The sequence below is a fragment of the Cebus imitator genome, unplaced genomic scaffold (assembly GCF_001604975.1).
Source record: "Cebus imitator isolate Cc_AM_T3 unplaced genomic scaffold, Cebus_imitator-1.0 Scaffold340, whole genome shotgun sequence".
Classification (NCBI taxonomy): domain Eukaryota; kingdom Metazoa; phylum Chordata; class Mammalia; order Primates; family Cebidae; genus Cebus; species Cebus imitator.
In genome coordinates this window covers 848,248-860,029 of record NW_016107655.1, presented here as the reverse complement: position 1 = coordinate 860,029, position 11,782 = coordinate 848,248, and the positions used below count along the sequence as shown (strand labels likewise).

The following is an 11,782-nucleotide window of genomic DNA, read 5'->3' as shown; positions in this document are numbered from 1 at the left end:
GTTTTGGTGAAAGGTTAGGTAGATCTGGGATGTGAGGAAAAAAGAAAGAGCCAGTATGATTCTGGAGTTTAATTAATGTAGTTTCATGAACTGAAATAGGAAACACAAAGGACAGGCGGGTTGTGGGGAAAAGGTGATGAGTTTAGTGTTTAGTCATGGTTAGCTTGAGTAGCTTCACGTAACAATATCTAACAGGCAGTTGAATTTATAGATGAGGAAAATAGAGAAGGGGCTGGGCTGGGAATAATAGACACCTGTTATTTTGAAGTACAAGCTTATTTTAATGGCCCTTAAAAAAGTAGTAGAGTGGCCTGGCACCGTGACTTATGCCTGTAATGCCAGCACTTAGGGAGGTTGGGGCGGGTGGATCACCTGAGGTCAGGAGTTCGAGACCAAGTTGGCCAACGTGGTGAAACCCCATCTCTACTGAAAATACAAAAATTAGCCAGGCATGGTGGCAGGCGCTTGTAATCTCATCTACTCAGGAGGCTGAGGTAGGAGGATTGCTTGAACCCAGGAGGTGGAGGTTGCAGTGAGCCGAGATCACACCATTGTACTCCAGCCTGGGCCACAAGAGTGAAACTCTGTCTTGAAAAACAAACAGCCCTGTGCGGTGACTTACACCTGTAATCCCAGCGGTTTGGGAGGCCAAGGCGGGCAGATCACGAGGTCAGGAGTTCGAGACCAACCTGGCCAACAGTGAAACCCTGTCTCTACTAATAATACAAAAAATTAGTCAGGTGTGGTGGCAGGCACCTGTAATCCTAGCTTCTTGGGAGGCTGAGGCAGGAGAATCACTTGAACCTGGGAGGCGGAGGTTGCAGTGAGCTGAGATCGAGCCACTGTGTACCAGCCTGGGCAACAGTGCAAGACTCCGTCTCAAAAGCAAACAACAAAAGTATTAGAGCAATTGGATCCCATGGAACAGTGTTTCTCAACCTGTTTTTGCTTCCATAAGGAGCCTTTGTAGACAGTTTGTTTGTAATTGCTTCCCCCAAGAAATTTTAATACCACCCACATATTTTATATCAGTTTATGTATATAGATATGTGTATCTATGTGTACTTTAGACATAAAAAGTAAGTTTTTTTCACTTTCCACAAGTGTAGTTTTCACTTCCACATTGAGAATGTATGCTGTAATAGTTAAATTTTAATTGCCTTATAAGTACTTGTGGACAATAATTGCGTCTGGTGCCACTGCTCATAGGTACTTAAGCTAGTTTTGCTGATAGTATGGAACATAGAACTAGAAATGTTTTACCATGTAATTATCTAATGTATACACTGTTTATCTTGTAACACTCTATTGTGATTCATTGCTGAAAGTAATGATACACGTTAGAATGAGTTAGCTATGTTAATTAATATGATTAACAGACATTAGTTTTACTTATTTTACAAAAGCAGTATAAAAATTAATTTTTGTGGTGGATTTTAAATTGTGGGTAATTACAGTTCTTGCTGTATTATTAAATTTCATTTTTCTTTTCTTTAAATAAAAGGTTGTGGCCTACACTTCATCTCGATCCCTTAAGTCCAAAAGATGCAAAATCTATTATAATTGCAGAATGCCACTCTGTAGACATCAAATTGAGTAAAGAGCAGGTGTGTATTTTTAATTTTGATGCAATCTTTTACTCTCTCTTATCTTTCCTGTGAGACATCTTATACAAGACTTAAAATTCAGTATAGGGGGTCTGTCATAAGGAAAATTGGAGTTTAGTAATCACTTTGGTAAATGTATTCCCTCTTAGACTAATGACAGGTAGAGAAGAAGCAATAAAAAGATTTTCATCTTAAGGTTTACTTTACTATGTAATATTAAGTAGGTATTTTAAAAGCAAAAAAGCATTTTCCTACTGGCCACATCTGTGGTCTGCAGTTGGAAGGCTGACTACAGCCCGGGACCCACCACTACACGGTGTGATATCACTGATGGCAGCAACGGTGTTATTTCTCCTGGGGTATTTGTTGATGGCTGGGTAGTAAAGACCGCTTAATTCCAGTTTTTGTATTTCTGTTTTGTTTTTCTTGGTAAACTGGTGCAGGAGAAGCAGCTAGAACGACACTGTCGTTCTGCTACAACCTGCAATGCCCTTTATGTCACCCTTTTCGGCAAAATGATCGCACGGTAAGTGGTGGTTGTTTTACATGATCTGCATGTTTTGTGCTTGCTGCAGACCCTTTCTCACCCTGCAAAATTGAGAACTGATCAACTACACCAATCTCTTGAGCCACTCTGATTCTATTTAAATAGTGATACTAACATTTGTGAGAACATGACTTATCAGTGAAGATTGAGTAGCCTATGATTGTCGGAACTTGATAAAATTGTCTAATTTTCTTCACACTAACCTGTTCCATATTGGAGGATGCAAGAGAAAGCCACCCTCGCCTTCATTTGTGGGCCCTATCTTTGGGAAACTGAAGGAAGCAACTAAGGGTTAGAATATTATTTCAGGTGTCCTTGAATATCAGGATGTAGATATGTAGGTAGGAATTTTTAATTATCTCTTTTCTTAAATCCTGATAAACTTTTTATTATAAAATAGTTCTATTTTAGATATCCATTAGTAATCTGCCTTTAGATAAGCATTAGAGTGTCACTACTTTTATTTCCTTGGTATGGCTTTACCCTACTCTATTCTCAACTATTAGAATGTTTTACTACTTTTATTTCTTCTTCAGTATAACATCACTCTACTTTGTCTTTTCTGAATCTGAGGTTTAAAAAAAAAGATTAATACGTTTTTTGTTTTTCATTGCAATCAGTGGCAATTCTAGCACATGTATTTCCAGACACCGAATCTAGTACTTCTTGTCTCTTAATTCCACGTTCTCATCTTGAGCACCAAATCTGAAATAAAAAATTCTTCTGAAACTTTACATTGCCCACGATATTTCATCTTAGTTTTTGTTTTTGAGACAGTGTCTCACTCTCTGTTGCCCAGCCTGGAGCACGGTGGTTCGATCTCAGCTCACTGTAACTTCTGCCTCCCAAACTCAAGTGGTCCTCCCACCTCAGCCTCTTGAGTAGCTGTGACTGCAGGAGCTCACCATCATGCCTGGCTAATTTTTGTATTTTTAGTAGAGGTGGGGTTTTGCCACGATCGCCAGGCTGGTCTTGAACTCCTGGGCTCAAGCATTCTGCCTACTTGGCCTCCCAAAGTGCTGGGATTACAGCATGTGAGCCACTGTGCCCAGCCTGGCCGTGATATTTCCACCATCCTTTCCACTTAGTTGTGATAACACATCTGTCCTCTGTGAACATCAGTGATACAATGAGCATGATTCAAGAGTGTGAGTCATTTTTCATACTTTTAATAATGTTCATTCAAAGTATCTATTTTAAAGGGATCATGAGCCCTTTATTTTTTCTCTCTGTACATCTTCATATTATTTTTTAAAACTGGTAAATATTGTGTAATATTTTAAAGCAAACCCTCCTACTTAATGATTTTCTTTAGTTTAGCCTTATGTTTTCAAAATTCTGGCTCCACGCAAATTTAATTTGCATGGCTAACTAACAATACTTATCATCATTTCCCTGCTTCCTGTATGTAGGTGGCATGCTTCTGGATGATAAGAACCATGTCTGACTTATTTTTATGTTCCATAATGCATAGTAATTGCTTGACAAATAGTAGGTTTCAGCATATGTTTATTGCACTGAATTAAATGATATATAGCAAAATAAACCCAATGACTCTAGCAGCCCCGTAACACTACCACTTTCCTGTATCATGTTTTATTGAATTTGTTATTGGTTGCAATACAAAAAATAGAGTTCACATTGCTTTTACTCTACCTCAAAATTTTCACAGATGTTGGCAGTCTGTAAGAAATTAAATCTCTTCTCAATTCCGACAGTGCTGGGAGAGCAGGCAATTTAGATAAAATCCTTCATCAATGTTTCCAGTGTCAAGATACTGTTTCATTGTATAGGCTTATTCTGCACTCCATCCAGGAGTCCATGGCAAATGATGTGGATAAAGAACTAATGAAGCAGGTAAAATGTAATATACTTATAAGAAGGAATGTTAGTTTGCTTTGTGTGTGTATGACTTCAGGTAAATAAATCTTTTAAAATTTGTGCTTAAATATGTTTCAGGCATATGCAGGAATGTTGATAACCGTAGTATGCTTGTGGAAATTTGTGTTTTCCTGATTATCATTGAGATTTGTCATCTTTTGATGTTATTGACTATCCTTGTTTTCTTTTTTTTCTGAATTGCTCTTTCAAGTCTTTACCCATTTTTTAATTGGGTCATTTTCCTTATTGATCTGTAGGCGTTTTCAATAACTGCATACTGAAAACAACTCCTTTGTTATAAAATTTGCAAATGAATGTATTTTTCCTGTTTTCTTCTTGTCTTTCAACTTTATAGTGTCATTGTCATTCATTACACCAAGCTTTATTTCATATATATATATATATATATATATATGCATGTGTGTATACACACGCACAAATAATTTTCTTCAAAAAGTTTTACAGTTTTGTTCTTCATGTATGAAGTCCTTAAGTCTCATTGCTATCTTTTTGTTTATTTTGTGAGGAAGGAATCTACTTTTTAATCCTCTGTCATATGGATAATTGTTCTTTTTACTAAATAATACATCTCTTCTGCTCATTTGCAGTGCCACCTGACAAATATCAAGCTCACAGATAAATGTGAGTTTGTTTCTAGCCTCTCCTGTTCTGATTTTGCCTATTCTTTGCCAATATCACACTGTCTTAGTTGTTAGAACTTTAAAGTGAGCTTTAGGATAGTTACTTGGGCAAATCTCCTTTTATGATTATTCTTCACAATTGCCTTGTCTAATTTTCCATTTATATTTTTAGATTTAAGTGCTTTGTAATTAAAATAACATTTTAGTTTTTTGTTGATATATTCAGTTTTGGTTTTTGAAAACGTATATGTAGCAACCTCATAGTTTGAACCTGGATCTATTTTTATGTTAACTTTTCAGTTTGGTGGTTCCCAGGGTTTGGACTTCTCAGCCCACTCCAAGCCCACGAGCTTCTTTGTATTCTCTCCATGTCTGTGAGCTAATGTTTTTCTCATGCACCCCTTCACTGAGGATGAAGGTCCTTCAGAGCCCTTCAAAGGTCCTGGTATTGACAAGAAATCTAGTTCCAACTCCTTGCCTCACACAGCTTAAGGGCTCACCTTCCATCCCACGGTGGCTGTGAAAACCTAAGCCCGTAAGTTCCTAGGGGGCTGCTGCTGTCCTCTAGCTCTGCTGCCCCCATAGACAGTAGTTCCAGCCCTCAGCACTCCAATTTCAATTTCTTATTCATTTTGGGCAGTTGGAGGATTTCCCTTTCTTTTTTTCCAGGCTCAGCTGTGCTTTTAGAAATGTGTCTGATATTCATACTATTTTCTTCCGCTGTCTTCCTGGAATTGGAATTCTGCCATTAATTGTAATAATATATTTTATGCAGTTTTAATTTTCACTACGCTTTTTTCTACATGCGTGTTATCTTTGGTGTGCTAGATTTTATATATACACTATCTTATTCTTGATTGATGCCTTTGGGACAGTGAGTTTTAAAAAATCTCTTTCTTGATTTATTAAATCATTTGAATTAAAAGTTTTGTTTAAAAATTGGCTTAAAAGAATTATGGAAATTTTAATGGCTATTACTTATAGAGGTGCTTTATGATTACTGTTAATTGTTTTTCTACCTAGATTCTGTGCCTTGTCAGTGTTAGTCACAATGGTGTGAGTGAATCAGAATTGATGGAACTCTATCCTGAGATGTCCTGGACTTTCTTGACCTCCCTTATTCACAGTTTACACAAAATGCGTTTGTTGACTTATGGTTGTGGCTTGCTCAGGTTTCAACATCTGCAGGTAATGTTATTTTAGGCACGCATTTATTTATTTATTTATTTATTTATTTATTTAACAGGGTCTCTTCTGTCACCCAGGCTGGAGTGCAGTAGCAAGATTGTTTCTGCCAAATGAATAAATTCTAGAGATCTGCTATACAACATTATCCCTGTAGTTAGCAATACTGTGATACCCACTTGAAAATTTATTAAGCAGGTAGATCTCATATTAAGTGTTCTTACCACAGTACAATTTTAAAAATTAAAAACTCTCAGACACAAAAGATCAAAAAAAGTTTCTTAAAGGTAGTTTGTTTCCTGAACAGAAAAAATGTTTTTTTCAGCAGTATTTCATTGAAATGCTGGTATTACCATACAGTCATGCAATTCTTAACAATGGGAGTATGTTCTGAGAAACACATCATTAGGTGATTTTATCATTGTGTGAACATCGTGGAGTGTACATACACAAATCTAGATGGCACAACCTAACACATATGTAGGCTATATGGTATGGCCTATTGCTCCTAGGCTGTAAAACTGCACAGCATGTTACTGTACAGTGTTTGTGTATCTAAACACAGAAAAGGTACGGTTAAAATTAGGTATAAAAGTTTTAAAATAGTATGCCTGTATAGGGCAGCTTCATTATAATTTTATAGGATCATCATAATATATGTAGTTTGTTTTGACCAAAACATTGTTATGTGCACATGCATTAGGAGTTTAGACTCTGTAAGCCAGTCAGCCTCCTTTTCATGGATTAATACCTATATAAACTTGGGCAAATTCTAAGCCCTGGACAGACTTTGCCAGTTTACCAAAGGGATTGTGAAGAGAATTAATTGAGGTGGTTCTTGATCCTGGTGAGGTACTAGAAAGATGTTTAGCACATAGAAGTATATCTTTAGGAAGTTTTGGCTAATGTAATTCCTGTCATCTGCAATGCCATGGTTGATTTATATATGTATACAATTGCAAATGAAGTCTTTCATTTGAGTATGCTGTATCATATCTGTTGATGTGAAATCTTTGCAATTTCATAGCCTTATCTTTTTCCTTTCTTTATTGTGTATTGTTTAAATGTAATTTATTTTTTTTTAGTAACTTTTCATCCCATAGTTGTGAGATTTTTAATGTATTAACTAAAGTTTGAATTGAATTATATTTTGAGCTGGTAAATATTGGTACAGGAATTCTTAATCTAATAATAGTTTATCAAATAAATATGTCCTAAATTTAAAAACATTTAAGAGTCATTTCTATTATAGAGCTATCAAATAGATATAATTACAAATTCTTTTTTACAAATCTCTTGTTAGATGTACAGTGACTTACATAAAACAGAGCTCAGTATTTCCTCTTTTTCTCCCTAGGCTTGGGAAACAGTGAGACTGGAGTATCTGGAAGGCCCTACTGTTGCTGCTTCTTACAGGCAAAAGCTAATCAATTATTTCACCTTGCAGCTAAGGTATTGTAAATGTTCCTATTGTTTTTCTGTAACTTCTGCAACATACTCTTCCTTTGTGTCCTTATTTCTCTTTCTTAGCTTACAACTTAAAGTATAAAAATTTAATTATTACAAAAAAGATTAAATCCTCTGCGTATTCTGTTAATATCAAAAGAGAAAAAGATGATTTTGTCTTTTAACGTTTAATGTTAAACATTTAAAGAAGTAAAATCAATGTAGGATCACTTTATTATTTTTATTTTATTCCCATAGTTTGTGTCCTTGTATCTATACGTGTGTATATGGGTCCATTGAGAGTTTTCTTAAATAGTTCAGTTTTAGGAAAATACTTTTAGAGTTTGGTCGATGGTTCTGCCTATCAGTGAATTTATTTTCATAGATTGGTAAAGTCTCAGATTTTGACCTAACTTTTTTAGTATTAAATTATACTTAAAGAGTCAGAGATACATATTAAATATAATTTTCTTCTTTCAACATTTGTCTGAAGCCTTTTTGAGGCAGTCTGTTTGTAGGAAGATGTTGAATATTGTCTCCTCTCTTCTGATAGTCAGGACAGAGTGACTTGGAGAAGTGCAGATGAACTCCCGTGGCTTTTTCAGCAGCAGGGAAGTAAACAGAAGCTGCATGATTGCCTTCTTAATCTCTTTGTGTCTCAAAACCTTTATAAAAGGTAAGAAACATTATAGAACATCTTTCCTGAGAAAGATTTAAAGATGTTCCACTTAACAAAGAAAAAGTAGCATTTTTAATTTAAAAATTAGTCCAGTTTTCTGAAATACATACAGTCTAGGAGAAATCTTCAGAAAATTTACAGATCTCTATTAGATCTACTTTTTCCAGGAGAAAAACATAGAGTACTGCTGCTTTATGAAATCAGAGCTGGAATGATTTTGGTTCAACTTCATATCTTATGCTTACATTTAAGCAGGTCTAAATCTAAACCACCCAGAAGAGTGGTTTATCATGTCTGCTTCTTTCGGCCTTCAGATATCTAAAAGTGTAGCCTTCAAACTAGGCTCTGGGCTCCAAATAGAATCTGTCTGGTGTTGAATTTATTTGTTTTTGTTTGTTTGTTTTATCTTCTATGTCTAGTATTGAATTTTAAGAAAGAATTACCCTAATTCAAAAATGTATTCTTTTTGTCTCTTTTGATATGTTCTAATTTGTCAGTGGCAGAACTACCTTTTTATGAGCCAACTGTCTACCTACTAAGCTTCATGAGGGTTGGTTTTTTTTTCCGCCTTACTTAGAAATTTAGACCCTTTTTTTTTTTTTTTTTTTAAATCAGAATTTTGCTGTTGTTGCCCAGGCTAGAATGCAGTGGTGCATTTGGCTCACTGCAACCTCCAACTCCCTGGTTTAAGCAATTCTCCTGCCTCAGCCTCCCAAGTAGTTGCGATTACAGGCATGCACCACCATGCCTGGCTAATTTTGGTATTTTTACAAAATACAGAAGACAGGGTTTCACCGTGTTTGCCAGGATGGTCTCCATCTCCTGACCTTGTGATCCACCCACCTTAGCCTCCCAAAGTGCTGGGATTACAGGCATGAGCCACCACGCCCAGCCAATTTAAATATTTCTTATAAAATATGTACATAATTTATTTTGCTCCTACATGAACTCTCAAATTTATTTGTTGCATCTCTTAAATTATTTCTGATCTCCATTCCAATTTTTTACTATTCCTTTGAAATCAGATTTGTTTTTTAGTTTACCAGCTCTCCCATACATCTTAAAATCGCCTACAGATGAATAAGCTTACTTTTGTACTCAATTTCTTGGTGAAAATGCAAAGTAGATACTCTATGGTGGTTTATTTTTCATTAGTTTCTTCTCTTTGAATTTCCATACTTTAAACAATTTTGAGAGTGAACTCAGCAGTTGACTACATATTGTGAAATGTGTAAAAAGAATTCAGATCGATTACCGTTGGTGAGTAGCCATGATGGTATTAAGGATAACAGCCAACACTGTGGAGTACTTACTGTGTGCCATGATCCCCTACAGTACCAACTGAGGCAGGTAGTGTCCCCATTTCTGCAGATGATGATGACGAGGTCTAAGAGGTCATAGACAACCTGCTCAAGATCACACAGCTAGGATAGTGGTGAAACTCAGATAGTGATCTGAGTCTTACCTCACTACACAGTACTTGCCTACTAATAAATTGTCAGTAATTCGTATTAATTCTGGAATTTTCATTCTGTAGTGGACTTTAAAGCGTGTTTTTCATTAAAGTACTGGTATTTGTTGAAACAGGGGACACTTTGCTGAGTTGCTGAGTTATTGGCAGTTTGTTGGCAAAGACAAAAGTGCGATGGCAACAGAATACTTTGATTCATTAAAGCAGTATGAGAAAAACTGCGAAGGCGAGGAGAACATGAGTTGCTTAGCTGATCTTTATGAAACCTTGGGGCGATTTCTCAAGGATCTAGGCCTTCTCAGTCAGGTAAGCTCAGCACATCAATGGCAAGCCAGAGACAGGTGGGCTTTTTGTGTTCACTCTTCTCTTTTTCCAAGATGTTAATGTAGTTTTCATTTGTTGTGCTAGAATCTTTGATATTTAATCAGACGACAGCTCTTACAGCATTTCACTCACTTTAATTGGCCTTTCGCCCTTTTTCCCCCAAGGCTGTAGTACCTTTGCAGAGGTCTTTAGAAATTCGAGAAACAGCCTTAGATCCAGATCACCCAAGAGTAGCCCAGTCCCTCCACCAGCTAGCCAGTGTATACGTGCAGTGGAAGAAGTTTGGCAATGCGGAACAACTGTATAAGCAGGCGTTGGAAATCTCGGAAAATGCTTACGGTGCAGACCATCCATACACTGCTCGTGAACTTGAGGCACTTGCAACTTTGTACCAGAAACAAAATAAGTAAGATTTTTTAGATCGGTAAATACCTGATTCTATGAAAGGAAGTTACAGTTTTAATGTACTTATGGAGTAGGCTTTGTTTTATCACTGTGTGCTTTTCCTTGCTCTATGCCTAGTCTTCATGTGGTAAACAGAGAAAATTAGAACTATAAGATTCATCTCTGTTTGAAGATGCATGAAGGATAGAACATGGACTTTCGAGTCATATAGTCTTGGGTTTGAATCCTGGCTCATTTACTGACTAACTGTGAGTGCTTTACTAATACAGGTTTAGTATTCTTTATCCAAATGTAGAACCAGAAGTGTTCAGGATTTCTGATTTGTTCAGATTTCAGAAGATTTGCTTACATATAATGAGATGTCTTGGAGATGGAACCCAAGCCTAAACATGAGATTTATTGCTGTTTCATATACACCTTATACAGATAGACTGAAAGTAGTTTTATGTACTAGTTTTAATTTGTGCATAAAACACAGTTTCGACTTGTTTTGTGGCTTGACTTGACCTGTCACCTGAGGTCAGGTGCAGACTTTTCTGCCGGTAGCATCATGACAGCACTCAAAAGGCTGCTGATTTTGAAGCATTTCAGAATTTGGTTTTTCAGATTAGGGATGCTCAACCTTTACAGGGACAGCAAACCATTGCCCATAGGCCACATCCGATTTTGTAAATAAGGTTTAAAGGAAACACAGTCACATTTTTTTTCTTTTTTCTTTTCTTTCTTTTTTTGGCTTTCAGTCCAGAAGGACCTCATCTCTGCAAAATTTTTTTTCATGTATATATTGTCTGTGGTTGCTTCTGTGCTTCAGTGGCAGAGTTCCTTACTTGGAACAGAAACCATATGGCCCACAAAGCCTAAAATGTTAACTAGCCCTTTCTAGAACAAGCTTGCCTATCTCTGACATAATAAAAAGTCTTTCTTATCTATCAGGTCCCACTGAATAGCATCTCTTCCTCTTTTAGAAATTATTTCTTTTGTTCTGTCATAAGTGACACATATTGGATTCTTTTGTTTTAACTTCTAGAAGTATTGTTTCATACAAATTTTGTGTGAATTTCACATTTATACTTGACCAGAAATTAGCCTATGCAGAAAAAGTTGTTAGTTAAAAACTATTAGTATGCCATAGCAAACAAAAATTTTGGATTTTCATTTAGTTAGATTGCCCTTTAGAGACTCAGGATGAGTTAAATTAAAGATAATTAAAATGTCAGCTACTTAGAGAACTAGACTTTTTTTTTTTTTTTAGATGGAGTTTTACTCTTGTTACCCAAGCTGGAGTGCAGTGGTGCAATCTCAGCTCACTGCAACCTCTGCCTCCCAGGTTCAAGCGATTCTCCTGCTTCAGCCTTCTAAGTAGCTGGGACTACAGGCACCTGCCACCATGCCCGGCTAATTTTTGTATTTTTAGTAGAAATAAGGTTTCACCATGTTGGTCAGGCTAGTTTTGAACTCCTGGACCTTGTGATCTGCCCACCTCAGCCTTCCAAAGTGCTGGGATTATAGGTGTGAGCCACCATGCCCAGCTATCAGATTTTTTTTAATTGAACAGAACTTTTTATCAGTAAAACATTCATAATAGACTAAGGTATC

At 36.4% G+C, this 11,782-nt stretch overlaps 1 protein-coding gene across 3 annotated transcripts in view; it reads left to right on the top strand.

Moving 5' to 3' along the window:
* The window catches only part of NPHP3 (nephrocystin 3), a 41,744-nt gene that overhangs the window by 23,458 nt on the left and 6,504 nt on the right, over positions 1-11,782 (top strand). For all 3 annotated transcript variants that reach the window (XR_001818296.1, XM_017505698.2, XM_017505699.2), the window contains 8 exons: positions 1,505-1,607; positions 2,051-2,133; positions 3,873-4,011; positions 5,700-5,864; positions 7,219-7,313; positions 7,861-7,983; positions 9,574-9,763; positions 9,946-10,187. Coding sequence is in view for 2 of the 3 variants with exons in the window: in XM_017505698.2 (XP_017361187.1) it covers positions 1,505-1,607; positions 2,051-2,133; positions 3,873-4,011; positions 5,700-5,864; positions 7,219-7,313; positions 7,861-7,983; positions 9,574-9,763; positions 9,946-10,187 (1,140 nt within the window). In the remaining variant the exon portion in view is untranslated. The remainder of the gene's footprint in view (positions 1-1,504; positions 1,608-2,050; positions 2,134-3,872; positions 4,012-5,699; positions 5,865-7,218; positions 7,314-7,860; positions 7,984-9,573; positions 9,764-9,945; positions 10,188-11,782) is intronic.